This window comes from Poecilia mexicana, unplaced genomic scaffold (genome assembly GCF_051168715.1).
Source record: "Poecilia mexicana isolate PSO_F unplaced genomic scaffold, ASM5116871v1 scaffold_15, whole genome shotgun sequence".
Taxonomy (NCBI): Eukaryota; Metazoa; Chordata; class Actinopteri; order Cyprinodontiformes; family Poeciliidae; genus Poecilia; species Poecilia mexicana.
Genome location: NW_028263384.1, coordinates 30,662,846 through 30,685,971, shown reverse-complemented (window position 1 = coordinate 30,685,971; position 23,126 = coordinate 30,662,846). Strand labels below are relative to the sequence as shown.

Sequence of the window (23,126 nt, the reverse complement as noted above, 5' to 3'; positions counted from 1 at the left end):
CTCTTCTTGCGTTGCTTGAACGTTTCTAAAGCAAGACGGACTGAGAAGGTTAGGTGCTTCATCCCTTATCTGATGATCTGATGCTGACTTGCTAAAGTTGTTACTAAACTGTAACTTCACAACATGCTCAACATTTCTCATTTTAATTTCTTACTTTTCGTGGTTCTCATAAAGCTACCCCTTTATTCTGCTAATATTATGAATTTATTCTCAAAAAAATTAATCTTAGCCTTCATACTTTTGCCTGTCAGAGAAAAATGAAGGTTAATCTTTCTGTCGCTTAGTTTCCTGTAATTAGAAAACTAAGCGTTAGTTTAGATCTAAATATTTAGTTTGAAACGGTGACATGAATAACAGGCTAAATAACCCAGATTATTCCCGTTTTGACTGCATAACTTTCCAGAACCAACCAAACCATGTTCTGACCTCCTTGGATTAAAGTTTAATGTTCAGAACCAGAACCTGAAGGTAAGAACATCTGGTCCCTACGGAGAACATCCACCTTCTCCTGGTTCTGTTCGGTTCGGAACCCGCCTTCCTCAGGTTGGAGGGTTGGTGTGTGGTTCGGTTCGGGTTCCTCAGGTTGGAGGGGTTCTGTGTTGCTGGGGAAGACTCCAGATCCGCATCGCCTCCCTGCAGCAATCACCCTCGCTGTTAAACTCACGTTTATCCAATAGGAAAAATCCCTGCACGCGTCGCTAGGCAGACGGCGGCTCCGGCAGCCAATCGCATTGGCCGTGTGGAGTAGCGGGCGCAAGGAGTAGACTGACCGAGTGACAGCGTCTGAGTCCCGGGGAGGAGGATCGCAGAGGCTCCGTGGGAGAAGTCAGCGCCGCGGACAAGATGCCGAACAAGCCGAAGAAGGAGAAGGTGAGTGTGGGCTACGCCCCGTGGAGCGTGGAGGGACAGCGGGGTGGAGGCGGGTTCAGATTTGATGAAGCTAAACGACTAAAAGGCCCGTTAGCATCACACAGCGCTGAAGTCGGCTCGTGATTGGTAGCATCAGTAAAGGGTCATTCCGTAGAGTTAAAGTCTGATTGCTTAAAGGTTTAAGAATCTTTTTCATAAATATAGAAATCACCTGGGGCCACCAGCAGGAGGCGCTAATGGAGGAAAAGCTTTAAGTTCATCTTCAGAAAAGTCTTAAATTTTAGAGTCTGATTTTAGAATGAAAGTGTTTATGTTTGATTGGTTCTGATCAGAGGAGAACAGAGTCCCTGAACCTAATGATTTAACAGTCATCGTTGAAATAAAACCAGTAACCTGCACCAGTTTAACCAGTTTGAGCTGGTTAGTAACTCCATAGATGTAACGGTCCTTACTATCGGTCACAGGCCAACTTCAGGAGAGCTAAAGGTGTCCACAGAGGAGCAAGAGAACCGAGACCAGCTGCTTCCGCTCAGTCCCGCCGGTACCGGGTGGGTGTGTCCCGGCTGCGAGGGAGCCGGGAGCTCCGGGAGTATCTGGCTCTCTGATCCGCCTGGGAGCTCCGGGGCTCGGCTGCTGGCTGTCCCCGGGCAGCGTGACTCATCCCAGCGACTCCGAGGCTGCGCTTCCCCGCAGTCCGGTTCCGGATCACTGGGTCAGAACCAGCGATCCAGAACCATCAGCCGGTTTCATGTTTAGAGCGGTTCTGATGGAACCGGTTCCTGTGCGATCAGTGAGAACCTCAGGGTTCTGGTTCTGATCGGGTCCTGTTGGACCAACTGATTTCTCTGACTCGGTTTCTGGTCCGGACCTGATGAAAGTCACTGGATCTCTATGGATCTGCTGCAGGACCCGCAGGTGATCCCTACTCCATGAGGTTCTGATGGTTCTGATCCAGAACCTGGTCAGAACTCTGCTCCCTGAACTTCCTCCACTTTATTCTGAAAAGTTCTCCCCAGGAAGTTGTGATCCGATTTATAACCATGTTCTTCATCATTTGGGCCCGATTTCTCGGGCCCGATTTCTCGAACCCGGTTCCAGCGTTGGTTCTGATCAGTTTAACAGAGTAACACCATGGTTCTGGTTCTAGTTCTGGTTTGTTGTTTTTCAGGAATCCAGCAAATCTTCCAAAACCCCCAAGAACAGCAGCAGCGTGAAGGACGGCGGGCCGGAGAACCCGGAGGAGGTGGGTCGCCCCGGCCGCCGCGGCCCGACCGGAACCAGAACCTCTGACCCGCCCATGTGTTTCAGGTGCAGCAGCAGCAGAGCGGCAACAAGCGCGCCAGCTGCAGCACGCCGCCGCCGACGCAGCTCAACAAGATCAAATACTCCGGCGGCCCGACGCTGCTGAAGAAGGAGCGGCGCCAGAGCTCGACCCGGTTCAGCCTCACCAAGAACCGCGAGCTGCAGAAGCTGCCCGCCCTGAAAGGTGACCGGACCGGACTGGACTGGACCGCACCAGAACACGACCCCATTCAGACCCGAATCTGTCCCTGTCCCCAGATGCCCCGCCCCCGGAGCGTGAGGATCTGTTCGTGCAGAAGCTGCGGCAGTGCTGCGTCCTGTTCGACTTCATCAGCGACCCGCTCAGCGACCTCAAGTACAAGGAGGTCAAGAGGGCGGGGCTTAACGAGATGGTGGAGTACATCACACACAACAGCGAGGTGGTGACCGAGAGCATCTACCCCGAGGCCGTCGTCATGGTGAGTCCCAGGTGTATCCAGGTGAACATATGGGCGTGTCTGTGGGAAGCTCCGCCCCCTCGGCACCGCCTGGAGCTCAGCACCAAAGGTTCCCTCATTGTGCTACGTTCACTTGCCCTGGGACGTCTGGCGTTTCCTCGTTTACTATAAGCTAGCGCACATGTAGCTACCAGAACCGTCACTATGGTAACGGCTGTTTGTGTCCTGCAGTTTTCCATAAATGTGTTCCGGACTCTTCCTCCATCCTCCAACCCGACTGGCGCTGAGTTCGACCCGGAGGAAGACGAGCCGACGCTAGAGGCGGCCTGGCCTCACCTGCAGGTACGACTCCAACTCCTGGAGGTCCAGGTGAGCAGAACCAGAACCAGAACTGACCCAACCTGTGAATCCACAGCTGGTGTACGAGTTCTTCCTTCGCTTCCTGGAGTCTCCGGACTTCCAGCCCAACGTCGCCAAGAAGTACATCGACCAGAAGTTCGTTCTGTCGGTAAGACATCACCTGGCCACGTGGGGCTCCTGGGGGGGCTCCAGGGGGGGCTCCTGGTGGGGCTCCAGGTGGGGCTCCTGGGGGGGCTCCTGGTGGGGCTCCAGGTGGGGCTCCAGGTGGGGCTCCTGGTGGGGCTCCAGTTTCGCCAGGTGAGCTCCTGTCCTCCCCGCCTGCAGCTGCTGGAGCTGTTTGACAGTGAGGATCCCAGAGAACGGGACTTCCTGAAAACAATCCTCCACCGGATCTACGGAAAGTTCCTGGGTCTGCGTGCCTACATCCGCCGGCAAATAAACAACATCTTTTACAGGTGAGCACGCCTTGGCCCCGCCCACACAGGTGAGCCCACTGCTCCCAGTGGCTCACTGGTGTTCTCATCCTGCAGGTTCATATATGAGACAGAGCATCACAACGGCATCGCTGAGCTGCTGGAGATCCTGGGCAGGTAACACACCCACACACCCACACACACACACACACACACACACACACACACACACACACACACACACACACACACACACACACAGAGTTTTACTTAACTGTAATGTCTTATCTCAGATCTGGAGAGTATTATATTTGACAATGAATAATTTGCTTCTATTCATTCCTGGTAGAAATGTGCTACAGTTTAGATTCATTGTTTACTATGAACATCCTTAGTAAAAATAATCAGGATTAATATGCGACTGAAAAACAAACTTCGGCTCCGTTGTTTTTGTCTTCGCTGCTCTGAGCTTCATGCTGCGGTGGTTGCTAGGCAACATGAGTTATGCTAGCTGAAGGCAACTGAATTGGAACGCGGCCGCTCTCTCTCTAACTGAATTGGAACGCGGCCGCTCTCTCTCTAACTGAATTGGAACGCGGCCGCTCTCTCTCTAACTGAATTGGAACGCGGCCGCTCTCTCTCTAACTGAATTGGAACGCGGCCGCTCTCTCTCTAACTGAATTGGAACGCGGCCGCTCTCTCTCTAACTGAATTGGAACGCGGCCGCTCTCTCCGCTCTCTCTCTGTTTCCTGCAGCATCATCAACGGCTTTGCTCTGCCTCTGAAGGAAGAACACAAAATGTTTCTGATCCGGGTTCTGTTGCCGCTCCACAAGGTCAAGTCTCTGAGTGTGTACCACCCTCAGGTGAGTGTGTGGTTCTGCCGGTTCTGCTGGTTCTGCTGGCTCTGACCCGGTTCTGCTCCCCCAGTTGGCTTACTGTGTGGTCCAGTTCCTGGAGAAGGACAGCAGCCTGACGGAGCCAGTGAGTTTCCCGCTGCAGGTTTCTCGGCCCGGCCGTTGATCCCTGCTGACCTCTGACCCCTGACCTCCCCAGGTGATCATGGGCCTGCTGAAGTTCTGGCCCAAAACCCACAGTCCGAAGGAGGTGATGTTCCTGAACGAGCTGGAGGAGATCCTGGACGTCATCGAGCCGGCCGAGTTCGTCAAGGTGCAGGAGCCGCTCTTCAGGCAGCTGGCCAAGTGTGTGTCCAGCCCACACTTCCAGGTACCAGAACCAGAACCGGGCCGGCATCGGCGGCGGCTGCTGGTTCTGATGGAGGTTCTGCTGTGGTTCCAGGTGGCAGAGAGAGCGCTGTACTACTGGAACAACGAGTACATCATGAGTCTGATCAGCGACAACGCCGCCAAGATCCTCCCCATCATGTTCCCTGCTCTGTACAAGAACTCCAAGAGCCACTGGAACAAGTACACACACACACACACACACACACACAGACACACACACTAACGCCCACACACACATGCCACGCCCACATGCCATGTGGGCGTGGCATGTTTGAGGCCACGCCCACAAACATGTGTGTTTGTTTTGTAGCAAAACAAACACACATGTTTGTTTTGCTATCTTTGTGGGGACTTTCCATTGACTTCCATTCATTTCTACTCATTTCTACACCCTAACCCTAACCAACCAAAACTCAATTCATACCTTAGCCCTAACTCTGACCTCTGACCCAGAAACAGGGTTTCCCCTCGTGGGGACCAGGCTCAGGTCCCCACAACGTAGCATATGTCAGGAAAATCGTCCCCACAAGGTATTACAAACAAACACACACCGACACACACTAACACACACACTAACACACACACTAACACACACTGACACACACTCCTCCTCCTCCTCTTCCTCAGGACCATCCACGGTCTGATCTACAACGCTCTGAAGCTTTTCATGGAGATGAACCAGAAGCTGTTTGACGACTGCACTCAGCACTACAAGGCCGAGAAGCAGAAGTAGGTTCTAGGAACCAGAACCTCTGGACCGGACCGGACCAACAGAACTGACCTGTTTCTGCTCCTCATGCAGAGAGAAATACAAGCTGAAGGAGCGGGACGAAGTCTGGATGAAGATCGAGGATCTGGCCCGGCAGAACCCACAGGTAGGGGGCTGAGGATGACGATGAAGATGATGAAAGTCTCTGGGCATCATGTCTCCTTCTGTTTACCTGCAGAACAATAAGCTCCACCCCCTGCGGCCTGGACTCCACCCACAGGAAGAGGTGAGTGATGCTCCGTGTGTGTGTGTGTGTGTGTGTGTGTGTGTGTGTGTGTGTGTGTGTTTCTGACTCGTGCTGCGTTCCAGTTCCTGATGTTCAGCGATGGCGGCATGGCCTTCATCTCCATGGAGACAGAGACTCCGACAGCGGAGGACATCCAGCTGCTGAAGAAGACGGTGGAGACGGAGGCGTCCCAGGTAGACACACCTGTTGACCTGAGCTACGCTAGCTAGCGGTGGCTAACCAGTTCTCGGTCTGGCCTGCAGGGGGCGAAGGAGCTGATGCGCAGGAAGTCGGAGCTGCCGCAGGACGTTTACACCATCAGAGCTCTGGAGGCGCATCAGAGGGCCGAGGAGTTCCTCACAGCCAATCAGGAGGCTCTCTGACCCCCATGAGGCCCCGCCCTCTCCGCGGCTCTGCCCCCTGGTGGCCCGAACCAGTAGGACACTAGAAGCTCCGCCCGTCTGTCCATGTGCCGTGTCTCAGCGTTCCACTGTGATTGGACATCACCCCACAAGCCACGCCCACATCTCCCCTGAGGCTGCCGCCGTTCAGACCGCCGCCGAGCGCCTGAACGCATCGTCGGAGTCCACAGCAGGAGCCCAGAGGTGCGTCCTGATTGGCTGCTCCAGCCCCACCCCTATTATGGGCTGCCCAGGTGTTGTCATGGAAACTGTGGGGCCTTCAGGCTCCTGTTGTGCTCTACTGCACTTGAATGCAGTGTGGATGAATGTCCCTGTGACCTCTGACCTCACTTAGCCAATCAGGTTTGGATCTGCATAGACGCAGTGAATGTAGGCGTGGCCTCCGCCAGGGCTACCGCCAATCAGGGCTTAGACCCAAACACCAGGAACCAAGCCTGGTTCTGACGGTTCTGATGGACCAGTCACCACAGGAAGTGATGCGATGGGTGCCAGTTCCTCCAGGCATTTCAGACATGAACTCTGATTGGTCAGAGGAAACAAATCGTTTAATTAACCGGCTGAGGTGGGGGAGGGGCTTTGTGATGTCAGGGAGGCCACACCCCCATGGAGGCCACGCCCACAGCACATCCGTTTTTTTCTTCATCGCTCTTCCAGCTGTTGAGCCGGCACGTCATCATCCCATTGGCTGTGATAAGCTCCGCCCCCACCACCCCCATGTCGTGACACCACCAGGCGGCGCTGTTCCAGATGTTTATTGAGCATCACACGGTGATTTGTACAGATGTTCATGTACAGCAGAAATAAAGCAGATCCCGCCCCCATGTATGACCACTTCCTGTTTCTACACACAACAGGAAACATGAGAGCAATGAGACGGGAAGGAAGCTGGTCCAGACTAAACCAAGAAAGAAGAGTCAGTAAACAGTTATCTGGGTCGGATCGGAACCAAAAGCGGCCGAGGCTGCAGCTGCTGGCGGTGCGTTCAGGGTCCTGTAGGGATGGCGGTGCGTTCAGGGGACGTGGTTCCGGCGCAGCATCCGCAGCCCGGCAGAACTCTGGCGCTCCTGCAGCGCGTTCTGGACCAGATCGCTCCACTGGGCGTCAGAGATCTGCTGCGCCCAGGGCGGCACGCCGAGCGAGGGCAGCACCACCCCCGCCATCGTCCTCTTCACCAGCTCCACATGGGCTGCAGAGACAGGAAGTGATGTCAGATCACACCGCTTAGGTTAGGGTCAAACAGGAAGTGATGTTCTGCACGACCTTTAACCTGATCTGTTCCTTTAGTGGTTCCTCATCTGTAAGCAGGACAGCAGAACCTGGACCGGGCCCTGACCCAGTTCCAGACAGCCTAATCTCTGGTACCTCTAAACAGAATCCTAAATCCGATCCGGTTCCTCTAACCCAGGGGTCCCCAAACTACGGCCCGCGGGCCAGATCCAGCCAGAATCCACATTTGGTTTGGCCCCCAGAAGAATACCAGAGAGCATTCAGATTTTTTTTATTTCCCATATTTTCTGGACTATGAGCCGTTTATATGTGGATTTTTCTGCAACCACCAGGGGGCTCTTTAGCAGGAAGTGAATCATTGGAAGTCTCGGTTACTTGCGCGCCAACACTGAGCCACAAGCAGCAAAATGAGTAAGAAACGGATCAGGTGTCTTTGGAAAGTTTCTTAGCAAAGGGGAAAAGGCCCAGAGAAGAGACAGGAGGATGGATTTATCCCGGACCGGTAGGTGAGTCCTACATTACAAACCGCTCTGTGTAACATGGCGACCGGCTGCTAATGAGGCAATGAAGCTTCAAACTGCTTCGCCACGTAGAGACCAAGCAGGCTGTGGATATAAGCAACACTTCGGGTGTCATTGTCTCTCATCACTCCCAGATGGACCGTCTGGTTGCAGAGAAACAAGCTAAGGGCTCCGTTAGTCTTTATCGTGAGTTAAAATTTTCACGAAAGTAAAATGTTTGTTTTTGTGGCGCATCTGTATCTTATTTTGAAGGGATATGTAAACGTTACCATAGCAACCAGAGTCAGAGCGTTTGGGCAGTGGAGAGGAGATGAGTAGAGCTGTGAGATTTAAGGATGTCGGCCGATTCTCCAAACCTCTGTGACCACAGAGCTGATAAAAGTCCAACAGGTTCGATCGGTTCGTGTTCAGCCTCAAGGCAGGAGCAACACGAACCGAGTCCAGAGGATAATCCAGTAAAACCCCCAACATAGCAAACGGGAATTTAGAATAACCAAACATGGATGACGATGTAGAAGCAATAGTGACAGTTTGTGGAGACATTTTAAAAGATAAAAGACGAAACAAAAAGAAAAGGCGGTGGATGAAAGACGACGGGAGCAGCAGCTCCATCTGCTGCACTATGATTTGGAGGTGACTGTTTTTTCATAGTTAACATTTTAACTGAATAAACATAATAATGACCTTTAGATTTAATAATAAACATTTCCATCATCTCTGATATCCACCGGACTCTCAGTTGCGTGACATGTCAGCTGTTTGGGATTCCCCTCTGTTCTGACGTCACCGCGCTTTCTGATTGGCTACCTGTCACATTCAGCAGGTTGTATTCTTGTTCCCAGTCAGGGAAAACCCCACAGGCTGCGATAAAAGGACCGAGACAACCAAATTGGGTTTATTCAGGACTTAGCGGGAACACCAACATGCAGAAGCCTGATCTGACTGTTCATCCCCCTCCACGGTAATAAGGTTGGGGACCACTGGTCTGGAGGACTGGCACAGCGCCCCCATTCCACTCTCCCCCACGGGGCGCAACAAAATCTCCACGTCTTGACCGGTCCGTGGTAATAAAAAGGTTGGGGACCACTCATTTAGCTCATGCTAGTAGCAAGGATCAGCACTTTTACTGTTACAGTTTCCGTTCAGAAACTACCGTAATCAGTTCAGTTAAATCTAAACTTGGCAACTTTTTCTTTGTCAACCGTAATAAATGATATTCTATTGACCTGTTATGACTCAGATTTTGGGTCCGCCCCTCCTCTGCTGCATCGCTGTGGAAAACCTGGAGCGGCAGGTTTATATGTGTATGTTTACTGGTTAAAAAAAAACAAAAAAACTTTGCGGTTATGGTTTACAGTGCAGTGCGGCTCATAATTCGGAAAATACTGACTATAATCCTTCCTGGATTTTTTCTGTGAAGAACCCAGAGGGGGTTATTTGATTGTGGTTTCTGGAAAACAATACATTTTTACATCTAGGCTCCTGCGATCGTCACACTTTTTCTGTTACAAACTGACTCCGGCCCCCAGCAGAGAAGGGAAAAGTTATGTGGCCCTCACAGGAAAAAGTTTGGGGACCCCTGATCTAACCTGTCTGGACGTCTCACCTGGATCCATGGGGATGGACGTTCGGCTCCTTTGAGCCGCCGCCCCCTCCGGGTCCTCCTCCTCGTCGCTGTCTGGGGGCGGAGCTTCAGGTAGGTGCAGACCCATCACCTGCAGGGACACGCAGGTGAGACGGTGCACGTCAGCAGGTGGGAGAGCTGCGTCACCTGTTGCTGGGCAGATTTCACCTCTATCCTGTGCTGCAGCTGCTGCAGCTGCTCCGAGTGGGACGTGTCCCCCCTGTCCTCCTCCTCCGGCTCCCCGGGTCCGTCCGGGTCCTGGTTCAGAGGCTGGTAGTAGTACCCCCCGCCGCTCTCCTCCTCCTCTTCTTCCTCCACCCCGTCCTCACCCCCAGGCAGCACCGCCCCGTCCACCGGACGCTCGTCCTCCCCCAGCTCGTCCTCTGAGCTCGGCAGCACTCTCTCTGGTCCCATCGCTGAGCGGCACACTTCCATCCACCAGACGCAGCCCTGCGGACAGACAGGGGGACAGGCAGGGTGAGACGGGCTGGCGGAGAGAACTTCTCCTTCAGAGGAAGCAATACATCCTGTAGCAGAATCCAGTGATCCTACACTGGGTCAGAACCAGTAGAACCCGGTGGTTCTGCTGGTTCTGACTCCTTCCATGGCCCGCCGTCAGCTCCGGCTCCGGCCGCGGTTCCTCTCCTCAGACCAGAACCAGCGGTCGGAACCGCCGCTACCTGATGAAGGTGGAGAACAGCAGAAGCTAACGGCTAACACAGCTAGCAGCTGGCAGTCTCCAGATCATTTGATGGTTAGCTTGTTAGCTAGCTGGTGAGTCCCGTAGTTGGTATCTCCCAACATAACCTCTTGTCTTCACCTGTCCTCACCTCTCTGGGTCTGCTTCACCTGGAGTTAGCCGTTAGCCTCTGCTGCTAGGCGCAGCGGGTGATGCATCAACACTTCCGGGTGCGTCACATGTAGCAACGGAAGTGCTTTTCAGAAAACTTTTTTTTTTGACAAACTTTATTGAACAAAAGAAAAACAGATGGCGTTTCCTATCAGACAACAACGAGAGTGAAGACATTATGTGAAGTAGATTGTACTAAATGAACTTCGCAGTAAAATAATAAAAATAACATCCGGAACCTCCATAGAAACTGAACTTTGGTTCTTCTTTGCTCAGAGAGAGGCTAAAGGAAGCCACAGGGTGGCGCCAGAGAACAGCAAACCCGTCACTTTCCCCTGAAGAACCGGAAGTTTCTGATCGTCTTCAAGAAAATAAAAACTACACAGATTTAAACGTTTGGCTTCAGCTGATTCTGGGATAAAGAACCAGAACCGCAGTGATTTTATTCGGATCCACATGATGGTTCAGTAAGACCAGACCAGGTCAAACAGAACCACCACAAAACCTCCGGGTGTACATAAATTATAAAAGAAATTATTTAATATTCACAACCTTCTACTGAGGAGTTCAAAAGAGTTTTATTTTTCAGGAACTCAATTAAAATAGATTTTTCTCAGATTTTCCCAAAGCTTCTAATCTTTATCTCTAGGTTCTTCAGAACCTTGAGATTAATTCAGAAGCAGTTCTGAAAGCTAGTACCAGCAGATACTCCAGAAAACTGCTAATGTTTCAGCAGTCTGATTGGCTCATCTGGGGACTGGAGGTCATGACCTGTCAGGAGTTCAAAGTTCACCTTCTTATTTCCCAGGATGCTGCAGATATTAATGGATTCATTCAGTTGTTTTCATTTTTCTGGACCTGTAAAAGGTTCTGCTCCTCTGATCCAGAACCAGAATTTTCTGTTTGATCTTGTTTCCTGTTTTGGTTCCATAGCAAAAACTAAGAGTGACGTCATCACACATGCCCAGACACAGAACCGTCCCTGCAGAGCCCAACAGAACTTCACGTCCCTGGCCATGTCTGGCCCTGTCAGATATACTGGTTTCTATAGCGACGGAACTCGTAGAGGATCGTCACCGGAAGCTACGTCACAGCTAATCCTCCAACATTGAAGAGGAGTCACTCCGATGAAGCTTGTTCAGTTTCATCTTCATTGGTCAGATTAACTTTTATTTAACTTTAATTAAAACATAACATTCAGGTATATTCACGCGGTCTTATTTATTTATAGCAAAATGTTGTGTAATGGCGGTTCAGCAGGTCAGGCTTTTCTGCTCAGAGTGAATCCTCCTGTCTGTCCTATCTGTGCTTCGTAGTAAAGCTGCTCACCTGCAGGAACACACCGGGACGCCCGGACTCCCTCTGCCCGACCAACAGCGCTGCTGCCCGGCTGCAGGAGCCCCAGGCCGCCCGGGTCAGAATCAGAACCGGTACTGATGCTCGCCGTCCCGTTGGACCCGAACCTGCTCTGGCTTGCGGCGGAACCGTGGAATGATGACATCAGCGCGTGACCGTGTGCCCGCTCTGCGCGTGAGCTGATCAATCGCCTCTCAGGTTAATTGACTGATTGAGCGGAGAGCCAATCAGAGGGTCGATCAGCTGGTCCTGCTCTCTGATTGGCTCGGCACGGTTCGGTTCTGAGGTCAGCTGAGGTTCTGGAGACTTTATTAATATCCTACAAGGCAGGTTCTGATCAGATCCATGGTGAAATGATGAACCACCGGACCAGAACCGAAACCGGCCCGCCTCAGAACCTCCTGATCCCTGTGCTGCTTCTGGTTCTGGATGTTCTGGTTATGATTCCTCAGAAGTTTGGTTTGTGTTTGGTTTTGTTCCAGTTAACCCAGTATCCTCCCCTCCACCCGCCCAGTGCTCCCAGTGCTGCCAGTCCGGATGCTGGCGGCCTCCATCCAGGTCAGCGGGGAGCCGCTGTCGGCGGCCGAGGTTCAGGATATCTGCGACCGGCTGCGGGAGGACGGGGTCCGGCTGCTGTCGGTCCGCGGCTGCCGGCTGTCGGACCGGGACTTCGGCCGGGTCTGCCGCGGCGTGGCCGCCTCGCGCTGCCTGGTGCAGCTCAACCTCAACCTGGGCGTGGTCTCCAGCATCGGCCGCGCGCACCACCTGGCGGACGCCTTGGCGGCCAACCGTTCCCTGCAGACTCTGTTGTAAGTAGCCGCCACCTGATTGGCCGGGCTTGGCGGCCTGATTGGTCAGTGACGGCTTGTGCTCCCCCCTCCAGCCTCCACGGCAGCCCGCTGCTGGACGCCGGCCTGGAGGCCCTGAACCCGGCACTGGCCGCCCACCCGGCGCTGGTCTGCCTGGACCTGGGCGACTGCCTGCTGGGGGACGCGGCGCTGGCGCTGATCTGCGGGATGCTTCCGCCGGACGGAGCCAAGTCAGGTAGGACTGAGGCTCCGGTTCCCCAGGGGCTCTGAACGCACCACATCCTCCTAGAGCTGATGATGACACACCTGCAGTCCAGGTGACACCAGGTGATCCAGATCATCTAGAAGATTAATCACCAATCAGTTTACAGGAAGATTTTACTTTTCTTCACTCCTTCCAACATCTTAATGCTACAGCTGTTAACACCTGGGCTTAACCTGTTATTCATGTGGGATTATCCAGTTATTAACCTATGATTTTAACAAATAATTAACTATTAATGAACCTGTGATCAACCTGTAACTAACCCTTTATTAAGCCGTTACTAAGCAGCTTGATCACCCAAATGTTAATCAGTTTTTGACCAGTTATGAACCTTTAACCAACCACTTCCAAAGCAACCTGTTGCTAACCAGAACCGGTTCGGTCCGGTCTGCCCCTCCAGGACTCAGAGAGCTGACTCTCAGCGCCAACCCGCGGATCACAACCAAGGCCTGGGCCCGGTTCTCGGTGGCAGTGGCTCACAGCTCCCAGCTCCGGGTCCTCAACCTGGACTACAACCCACTGGGTAAGGAACCGGATCCGGAAACAGAACCTGGTCTGGGTCTGGTACTGATGGGTCCAGTTCTATCTGCAGGGGACCAGATTGCGGCCATGCTAGCGGTTGCCGTGGCATCCAGTAGAACCCTGGAGGTTCTGGACCTGGAGGGAACCGGACTGACCAACCAGTCGGCGCAGGTCAGCAGCTGCAGCTTCTCACCATATTCTTCCTCCTCTTCCTCAGCAGGCTGACAGCACCGGTTCTGGTTCTGTTCTGCAGGTGTTCCTGGACATGGTGGAGAACTACCCCACCTGCCTTCGGGTTCTGGTTCTGGCCGAGAACGAAGTGAGTCCGGAGCTCCAGCAGCAGATCAGCGACCTGCTGTCTGAAGGGGAGGAGGACGGCCGGGAGGGTCCGCCCCCTCCGCCAGGCCACGCCCCCAGCAGCGCCCTGCAGCCAATCAGAGAGAAGCCCCTCCCCTGGCTCCCCCACAGCAGTAAGGGCTGAAAGCAGAGCCGGTTTTGTTGGACCCGGACCAGAACGGCCAACCTCTGTGTGGTGTTTACATGTTCTCTGGATCGTAGGAGTTTAGTGTTCTGTCTGGTGTTAATTGGCTCCAGTTCTGGCAGCATTATGCTGTTTCAACACATTAATATTCAATTTGTATTTATTATTCTTATTCTGTGGTTCTACTCAGGTCCGGGTTCTGGTTCTGGTTTCAGTCAGGCTAAAATTTGAATTAATAATGTGTTAAAACTGATTCTTTATAATACAGTCATTTAAATATATTTTAAATTTAATTAAGAGGAAGGAGCTAATCTTACCCTTAAAAGAGGTTCTGATGGTTCTGACAGTTCTTCTGACCTCCAAACCCAGTTCAGTCCGGGTCCGATTCCCTGATGGACCCAAAAACTAATTTGGGTCCTGATGGGCCAGACCCGGTGCAGACAGGTGGAACCAGAACCAGATAGCTCCAGCTCTCCCTCTGGTTTATGGTTCTGTGGGTTTTTGGTACCATTGACCCGGCTGAAAGGAACCGAACTGAACCTGGCCGTCTGAACCCAGAAACCTGGTTCTAAAGTCTGAATGACCTTTGACCCCACAGACTCCAGTCTGCCCACGGTCATGCTGACGTCAGGAGTAGATGAGAGCCTATTGGCTGAAGCTGAGATATGACCACGCCCACTTCCTGCTAGAGTGTTGTCACTTCCTGGACTGAATGTTTGTCTGCTCTGACCTGATTGGTGGGTCTGGGGAGGGGGCGGGGTTTGCTGACAGGTGTCGCTTTGTTCTGTAGCGATGATGTCACAATAAAAACAGTTTACAGCTTGGTAAGGACGGCTCTGATTGGTTACTTCTGCTCAGCAGGTCCAGAACCAGAACAGAGTGAAACAGATTCATTGAAGACAGACCGAATCGGTTCTGGTTTTGTTCAGAGCAAAGTTCTGATGACTTCTGGACCGCCATCATTCAGCCGGTCAGAGAAAAACGAGCTCATTCTTCAGTTGTATTTTCACCGTGTTGTCCTTTCAGTTCTAAATCCCACAGTTTAAAGATTTAGTTAGCAAACCTGCTAACTAAATCTTTATTTTGTAAGCTAGCGATATTTAGCTTTGTAGCTATTTAGTTTGAAATGGTGACATTTATAAATGAATAAAAAACATTGAAATGAACTCGGACTACTGCTGCTAATGTTTGACAATCGGCGCCCCCTGCTGGACCACCGGGGTCAATCGGGTCAAATAAAATCTGTACAAGAAGCAATAAATAGAATATCTTACAGTATTTACAAAACAGTTTGGTTTGCATCCGGTTCCGGTCTCAGAGTAAAAACATACGGGGAGTCGGTCCAAACCCAGTTCTAGGAACCAGAACTTCCACCTGACTCAGTTCACCACCCCGACCCGATCCGGATCGGGATCCATTCAGAGAAATGTTTCTGTTGAAGAACGGACGTCATGGTAACGCCTTCCAGAGTGCGAGTTCTGATCCAGTCAGGTCCGGTTCCATGCTGCAAACCATCTGATCAACGTATGATGTCACAGTGCAGATGGATCTGTGACCTCTGACCTCTTTAAACAACCTCTATGTTGAGTTTCTTTTTCTCTGGTTCTGCTGCATTCAGGAAGCTGATCCGATGCTCCGGCTGGTCGCCGGGCTCCCGCCTGCTGCGCGGCGATGGGGACAACCAGCAGGGGGTGTGGCCACGGCGTTGGCCGGGGGCGTGTAGGACCAGAGCAGCGGTCAGCGCCACCACGCCTACAGACACGATCGTCAGAACCAACACAACGACGAGCTGCAGGTCCGACAGTCCACCGGCGCCGTGCTCCTTCACCGTCACTTTTACCTTCCTGTTGTCATGGTGACCAGTGTCCCGGGCCCGCGTGGTCCAGACCGGCGGGCTGGCGTTGGCGGGGCTCGGCGCCGTTTCGCAGGTGGTTCCGGTGAATCCCGGCCGGCAGAGGCAGCGGAAGCCTCCGGCGCGGTCGAGGCAGCGGCCGCCGTTTCGGCAGGGCTGGCTGGCACAGTCATCCATGTTGACCGTGCAGAACCGGCCCGAGAACCCGACCGGGCAGAGGCAGGAGAACCGGTTCACGCCATCCACACAGGTGGCGCCACTGGCACACGGGACCATCAAGCAGTCGTCGATGTCGGTCTCACAGCGGGGCCCCGTGAATCCGGCGAGGCAGCGGCACACCAGCTCCGCCGCAAAGCCGTCAGCGTCCTCACACAGGCCGCCATTTTTACACGGGGACCTGGAACCAGAACCAGATGGGAGTTAAAGTCCAGGAACTTTAAATGAACTACCATAAAATACATTGGATCATCAATAAGTCATATCACAACAGAGATGAGACATGCTAACGTTAGCTTAGCCCTTCAACCCTCACACTCTGTGGACCTGTTGCTACCGATCACCTTCTCTGGAGACACGGCCCCTTCCTCTTCCGGCAGGTCGGACCATGGAAACCGTCGGGACACAAGCAGCGGAAGTCTCCGCTGTCCTCCATCAGACAGGTGGCGCCGTTGAGGCAGGGCTGCTGGGAGCACACGCTGAGGTCTGACAGGAAACACACACACACAACAGGCAGCGGCGTCAAGAAACACCAAGACTGACGGGTTTGCGACGGGTCGGTGAGCCGCAGAGACCTTTGTCGCAGAATCGGCCGCCCCAGCCCGGCTGACACGCGCACTGCCACGGCTGCAGGCAGGAGCCGTGCACGCAACCCGGCATCGTCACGCAGCGCTGGCACAGCTCGCCGTCCCAGCCCGGATCACACCTGGAAACAGGCAGCAAGTTTCAAGGAAAGATGGAGGAATTAACCATGAAAGGAGACGAAAACAGGTCAACGTTCCTGTGGTTTCTGCACCGCAGCCGTAAAAAAACATGATGAGTTTCTCTGATGCTGAGACATTAGTCCTGGAATGTCCTGGATCCTGGAAATGTTTTTCAGCTTTTAGAAAGCCCATTCTGGAACCGTCTTTATGTTGCTCTGAAGGTTCAGGTCAGAGGTCGGCCTGATCTCTAGTTTCCAGCTGGAAGAACTGACTTAAACTGTGAACCATTCAAAATAAAAGCACCTGGTGAACATCAGTAAACCGTTTGGTCTACAGGTGCAGCCAGACTGAGGGAGGATTTCCTGTTACACCTGGAGACCAGATATGACCAGGCTCAGCAGCGTTCAGCAGGTCGGTATCCGTGGAAATGGGATTTAACCTTTGACCTGCTGGTTCTGATGACGTCTTACCTGCAGACTCCAAAGTCATCACAGCGGCTGTTGGTAGCGTTGCAGCTGCAGTTGCTTCCTGTGGGGAGAACAGTACCGATCAGAGGAAATGGTGGGAAAACAGGAAGTAGATAAATCCTGTCAGAATAAAGTGTCTGCTGGGAACCCAGTTCTGATCTAAGAACCCAGTTCTGATCTAAGAACCCAGTTCTGATCTAAGAACCCAGTTCTGGTCTGGAACGGTTCCAGTTCCAGGTTTAGCAGAACCTAAAGTTCTCCAGCTGATCAGTGACTGGAATCTGAAACTGGGAAACAGCCGGAAGTTCACAGGAAACCACCAGGAAGCTTCCTTGACCTTTCATAATAAAGGTCCAGGAAATCCTTCCCTGTAACATCTCTGAGCTGCACAGCAAGGAAGTCACTGGATGTTATTTAGGAATTATAAAGACATTCCAGAAGTTTCCAAGTTTCTTTGTGCCCCTGACATGTGAATACGTTTCCATCCCGTTTAAAAGCCGGGAAGCTTCCAGCAGCCAGTCGGTAATGTGACCCGAAACCACCGGATCACACCTCCAGTCCTAAACTACTCATCCCCCTGCAGATTCAGAAACATTTTCGATTCGTCCAGGAAGTTGGTTCCTCAAGGGGATAAAATCTGGCTCTGGATTTTATTTTGAAAATTCACTGGGAATTCTTTCCTGTTGCCTCAATAATTAAAGGAAATGTGTTCTGGTCTGAACCTGGAATCAGCAGCAGAAATGTTTCCTGGTTCTGCTGCTGATCCGGTTCAGAACCAATTCTCCAGTAGTGTCTCTGATTGGTGGGACTCTGTCAGAGGTTGATGACAGGTTTGCTCCGTGTTTAGACCGTAACCTCTGACCTCTGGCCTCGGAGTGCAGCTGCCGGCTGGATCGGGTTTCGACTGGAATGGAGCTGGATTGTTCCAAGGAACGTCTCGGTAATCCGACCCGATCGCTGGCACAACAACTGGTGGGCAAAGCAAGCGGTCCGCCACGCGACCCATCGCCTGTCAAAGGTCAGAGGTCAAACTCCTGGCCTTACAGCAGGAACTGGTTCAGGAAAACTGGTGAATCCAGAAACAGGAACACTGTGAGGATGAGCAGCTTCCCGTCTTCATTGTGGAGGAAGCTAGAGGGAGCAGCCAGGAAGTTACAGGAAGAAAAACGTTTTTCATGTCCATGAAAATCAGTTTGATAATCAATAAAGGAGACTAAAACAGGAAGTTCAAGGATTCCTGTTGGAACTAGAAAAGATAATTATTAATAAATGTGTTTTCTTTTGGTTTCAAGGTGAATTAATCAGGTTGGTTGTTAATAAACATCGCTTCCTGATCAAGAACAGATCAGGATTATTGATGATCAGACAGAACCTTCTGGTTGTTCCATTACAGCCCAGACTTCCTGTTTATAAGCCCAGGTTTCCTGCAGGAGTCTACAGATCATGTCCAGACCTGGACCCTCTCCGCCGTTAGGAACCTTCAGAGGAAGCAGAACCTCAGGTGTACCTGGGTCATGTGACCTACCTTCACCTGCACAGAGGGGCGGGGCTAAGAACATGAGGCGCACGCAGCTCAGCAGGAGCAGGACGCCCGCACCTTGGATCGCCAACATGTTGGCTGCAGAGAGGCCGTCCTGCAACAGGAGGAGGACATGGTGAGACGTAGACCAGGTGAGTCCACCTGTCCTCATGTAAGGACAGAACCAACTACAGCACTGTTAGTTATTCCTGATGTAAATGGAATGCAGCATTAGCATGCTATTTGTTGTGTTAGCATTCTAGCTGTTTCTTTTAGCTCAGAAGTTGGTGCATGGATCTGGAAATAATATCGGACATCTTAGATTTCATGTGTTCATTGTGTCATAAATAGTGTAATCAAGTTGGGAAGTTGGGCCTTCCAAACTGGAAGCTCGAGAATTTGTCCAGAAAACATCAGGAGGATCCTCTGGACCAACAGCTGGACTCCTGGTATTACTCCTGGTTCAGCTGGGCCCCCGACACCCGGCTGTAGACATTAGACCCCAGAGATGATCTGGTCACTCTGTGAGGTCCTCTTTCTGTCCTGGAGTGACCCTGAGCCAAGGAGATTTTTCCGGACGTCTGCAGGTTGGAGGTGTCGCTGCAATGCGAGTGAAGTTGAGCTGCCACTGAGGTCCATCCAACATCAAATGGGTGAAACTTAAGCTGCCAGCGAGGGACAGTCCTGCAGGACACTGTGAGCTGAACTTCAAACGGACCGAGGGACATGTCTTGGGTTCCAGTCCTGCATCCCATGCCGCTCCACGTCAAACTTTTCCAAATGTCCAACCTTCTTTTACTCTTTCCCCCAACATGGACAACAATCTCTGTAAAGGACAGATTTGTCCAGCAACTGGACCCTCCTCCTTTGTCTCAACCAAACCTTTGGTACAGCAGGGAGTGGATGTTCCTCCAGACCAGGAGTCCTCCTGTCCTCCAGGGACATTGTCCTGAAGCTGCTAGGTGTGTCACTGCTTCTACATACCAGGGACACATCGAGAACTGGCAGGATCCAGGACGCTCCACTTCCTGATCAGGTCATGTGACCTACCTGTTCTTCTTCCTCCTCTTCTTCTTCCCACTCTCTGTTTCCTTCAGTCTTGTTGCCGTGGTGACAGCGGTCCGGGTCACTGTGCCCACACGGTCGACTGTCAGGCAGGAAAACAAGAAGCGGATCACTTTTCCAGAGATTCCAGGGAAGCACACGGCCTCTGCAGAGACAGGAAGGGACATGCCTAGATTACCGACAGCATTCGTGTGGCTTGCATACCACAGCGAGCGCACACACACACACACATACACACATACACACACACACACTCAGAGCCTTTCTTTCAGTGTGTTTGCTCTGGGGAGAGAAGAATGAGGGGAGTGTGTGCTGGAGAGAAAGCAACAGGTGGTTGGTTAGTGGGAGAGTGAGTCAGAGCAAACATTCTCCATCATCTCTCCACAAACTCACTCCTTCTCACTCCATATCACGCCTCTGACGAACACTTCTGCAGTTAACACACACAGCAGCACAGGCCAATCAGAGGGCAGATAATCAGTCACATGACCAGGACTAAGGACATAAAACCTGGAGTGTCTAAACAAGTTCCCCCTTCAACAGAACGGTCCTCTTTCAGAATGGACAGTTCATGTTCAGAGTTCACCACTAGAAAAGCTGTTTCAGCTCCTCCATCATACTTGACCTTCTTCACTTTGGTCTGAACCACCAGGAAGTGGATGTACATCTCAGTCAGGGTTCTGGGCAGCTCTCCTCCCTCTCTGGTCTCCATCACATCCTCCAGAACTGTAGCAGTGATCCAGCAGAAGACTGGGATGTGGCACATGATGTGGAGGCTTCGTGACGTCTTCATGTGGGAGATGATCCTGCTGGCCTGCTGCTCATCTCTGAATCTCTTCCTGAAGTACTCCTCCTTCTGGGGGTCATTGAACCCTCTGACCTCTGTCACCATGCCAACACACTGAGGAGGGATCTGATTGGCTGCTGCAGGTCGTGTGGTTATCCAGAGGAGAGCAGAGGGAAGCAGTTTCCCCCTGATGAGGTTTGTCAGCAGAACATCCACTGAGCTGGACTCTGTAGCCTCAGTCAGGATCTCCTTGTTGTGGAAGTCCAGCGGAAGTCGACTCTCATCCAAGCCATCAAAGATGAACAGAACCTGGAAGTATGGAGCCCTCCAGGGGAGATGGGGAAATATTTTTCTTTTGGGTTCCCTCACAAAACTTTTGCATTACCTCGCAATAGGTTTTGCGTTACTTTAATGTACTAATCAGTTCATGCGGTATAACTGAATACTGTAAGCCTTCCTCATGGCCTGGCCATCAGGCTCTCATGAGGTTTTTTCATGTATCTTAATATCTCGTTGTGAAATATCTGTGAATAGTGAATAAATTGATTTTCAATCCATTTTTTGCACCAAAGAATTAAGAATAAACATATTTTCACTGAGGCTCTTTGTATGTGTAAATATTTTAAATTTTAAATTGACATTTGTAACCGTACATAAAGTAGACCTGCAAATATTGCAGTAAGCATATTGCGAGGCCCTCTGCTGGTCCGGAGGGTCAAACTCAGCTGATTAATTTTGGAGCTTCCCCACAGCTTCAGGAATAATGAAGGGTTTCCATCTTGTTGATTTGCTTCTAAGGGTGTTTTCTACTGGCTGCTGTCCAATGACGGAGCAGAGAATGGGTCACATGATGCTCAAATATGACCAATCAGAGAGCTGAGCTGAACTCTCCTCACCCACTTCCTCCTACACACCGGAGCTGCTATCTGGACCTTTGCTCCTAAAACACGACCTGCAGCACCCCCTGTGGTGCAGGATCACCAGCCTCTGACAAGGGGGAGCTTTCCAGGTCCAGAACCAGAACCAGGGGGCTGGGTCAAGAAACAGAGTGAAAACCAGAACCAGGGGACCAGGTCCAGAACCAGATTCAGATCCAGATCCAGAAAGAGATCCAGAACCAGAACCAGGACCTGTAGCAGAGGAAACTCTTCTTACCTTGAGCTGAGTTTCTCCTTCCTGCTGTTGTGAAAACCTCCTGGATCTGCAGCCGCCGGCCAGATTGTTTGCTCCCTGTTTAACATGCATGAACACACACTCTGACACACACACATGAACACACACTCTGACACACACACATTAACACACACTCTGACACACACAGAGAAACTGACACATGCTGCTCCTAAGGGTGTCTGCTTTAATCTGAAGCGAACGATGAGACGACACTCGCCCAATAAACACTCCCCCTCTGCTGGGTGCGACCCCGACACACACACATTGACACACACACACATGTTTGTCTGGCTATCTTTGTGGGGACTTTCCATTGACTTCCATTCATTTCTACAGCCTAAACCTTATCCTAATCCTAACCCCAACCAAAACTCAATTCACACTTAGTCCTAAATCTGACCCCCGACCCAAAAACAGCGTTTCCCATTGTGGGACCAGGCTTTGGTCCCACAAAGAGCAATTGGTCCCCACAGCGTAGTATGTGTCAGGAAAATGGTCCCAACAAAGTATTACAAACAAACACAGCGAAACACTCTCTCTCAGAAGACGTGTGTGTGGGCGGAGCCAGGTTCCTAGAGTGTGTGTTGTTAGATCAGATGTCGCGTCTCAGGTGAGTTCAGGTGTTGATTGGACTCAGAGACAGACAGCGATCACTCCAACATCAGACGTGCTGCTGGTACCAGAGCCAGCCCGGTTCTGTTCCTGGCTCCGATTTGGACCTGCTGTCGTCCCAGCATCCCAGCAGGTTCAGACTCGCTGCAACCAGGACGACTTGTCCTGAGAGACAACTTGTTACAGAACCAGAACCAGGACCAGAAGAGAACCACTGGTTACGAATATATTAAAATGCGTTCTTGTCTATCGGGGCTGGCCCATGGCATAAGCAAACTAAGCAGCTGCTTAGGGCCCCAGTGCTCCCTCAGTGGAGCTGATTTTTTTTTTTTTTAGTAATAATTTCTATGTTGTTATATCAAAACACACAATTTCATCATGACGTGATTTGTTTTTACAATAATATATATATGATATAATGTTTGTAGAAATTATTATTTTATAGATAAAAAGAAAAAACTAAATTGCTCTTGGGGCCCCTGGTGGCCGCGGTAGGTACCGCACGCTCCGCCGGTACCATGAGCTGCAATGAGCATCCAAACGTCCAAAGCTCCGGTCAGAAGCTAAGTTAGTAAAACAATGTCTCAGAAAAGGACTTATCCTTCAGGAAGGGAGAGAAGAAGGAGGAAGAGCAGAAAACAGCCCAGATAAAGGTTTGTTTTAATGAGCCTTGGTGATGTAAAGATTAGCAAAGCTGCTAGTAGAAATTACCCTGATAGCGACCTGGACCGGTCCAGTTCAACAGCCAGACATTTATGCTAGGCTCTCTGTGTGAAACCGAGTTTAAACTTTAAATGAGGTGATTCTCATGGTGGTTCTGTATATTTCTGAGGTATTTTTGGCTTCAAAGCGCCCCCTTACCTGCTATATGCTGTAGTTGGGATTTGCTGTTTGCTGCTGAGCAGAAGCTTTTTGTGGCTAAAACAAACATTCTTACATCAACTTCTAAGTTATGTGAAACTTCTGTTAAAAGCATTTGAAGGTTCACAATCCGTCCAGTACCGGTACCGGTCCACATTCTCAGGGGAGAA

The 23,126-nt window shown here is 51.5% G+C and overlaps 4 protein-coding genes across 10 annotated transcripts; 2 read left to right on the top strand and 2 right to left on the bottom strand.

The window, feature by feature from the left end:
* The first annotated feature begins 731 nt into the window (after positions 1-731).
* ppp2r5d (protein phosphatase 2, regulatory subunit B', delta) lies at positions 732-6,866 on the top strand. Of its 2 annotated transcripts, XM_088013387.1 has the most exons (18): positions 732-870; positions 1,335-1,785; positions 2,039-2,113; positions 2,179-2,356; positions 2,431-2,630; positions 2,841-2,951; positions 3,025-3,117; positions 3,294-3,424; positions 3,500-3,559; positions 4,139-4,247; positions 4,312-4,365; positions 4,438-4,608; positions 4,681-4,808; positions 5,256-5,357; positions 5,431-5,503; positions 5,576-5,623; positions 5,707-5,817; positions 5,887-6,866. In XM_088013387.1, exons 2-18 carry the CDS (start codon positions 1,762-1,764, stop codon positions 6,004-6,006), a joined length of 1,788 nt encoding a protein of 595 aa, XP_087869513.1. In that variant the 5' UTR covers positions 732-870; positions 1,335-1,761; the 3' UTR covers positions 6,007-6,866. The 2 variants fall into 2 exon arrangements, with proteins under 2 accessions (XP_087869513.1, XP_087869512.1); XM_088013386.1 differs by lacking the exon at positions 1,335-1,785.
* mea1 (male-enhanced antigen 1) lies at positions 6,783-9,852 on the bottom strand. The gene is made up of 3 exons (XM_014972799.2): positions 9,586-9,852; positions 9,400-9,508; positions 6,783-7,231 (listed from the first exon to the last, which is right to left on the bottom strand). Exons 1-3 carry the CDS (start codon positions 9,850-9,852, stop codon positions 7,056-7,058), a joined length of 552 nt encoding a protein of 183 aa, XP_014828285.1. The 3' UTR covers positions 6,783-7,055.
* Positions 9,765-20,910, top strand: lrrc73 (leucine rich repeat containing 73). 6 transcript variants are annotated; one of them, XM_014972795.2, is made up of 9 exons: positions 9,765-9,894; positions 11,201-11,423; positions 11,584-11,821; positions 12,106-12,432; positions 12,507-12,667; positions 13,098-13,220; positions 13,290-13,390; positions 13,473-13,689; positions 14,299-14,528. In XM_014972795.2, exons 4-9 carry the CDS (start codon positions 12,161-12,163, stop codon positions 14,367-14,369), a joined length of 945 nt encoding a protein of 314 aa, XP_014828281.1. In that variant the 5' UTR covers positions 9,765-9,894; positions 11,201-11,423; positions 11,584-11,821; positions 12,106-12,160; the 3' UTR covers positions 14,370-14,528. The 6 variants fall into 6 exon arrangements, with proteins under 6 accessions (XP_014828281.1, XP_087869524.1, XP_087869521.1 ...); XM_088013398.1 differs by lacking the exon at positions 14,299-14,528 and adding an exon at positions 15,319-20,910 and having other exon boundaries at positions 13,098-13,390; XM_088013395.1 differs by having other exon boundaries at positions 11,603-11,821; positions 13,098-13,390.
* On the bottom strand, positions 14,816-21,686 carry dlk2 (delta-like 2 homolog (Drosophila)). The gene is made up of 7 exons (XM_014972794.2): positions 21,466-21,686; positions 19,509-19,668; positions 18,465-18,573; positions 16,943-17,000; positions 16,344-16,474; positions 16,113-16,254; positions 14,816-15,949 (listed from the first exon to the last, which is right to left on the bottom strand). The coding sequence occupies exons 1-7, from the start codon at positions 21,579-21,581 to the stop codon at positions 15,268-15,270; spliced, it is 1,398 nt and encodes a 465-aa protein (XP_014828280.2). The 5' UTR covers positions 21,582-21,686; the 3' UTR covers positions 14,816-15,267.
* Between the last annotated feature and the right edge of the window lie 1,440 nt (positions 21,687-23,126).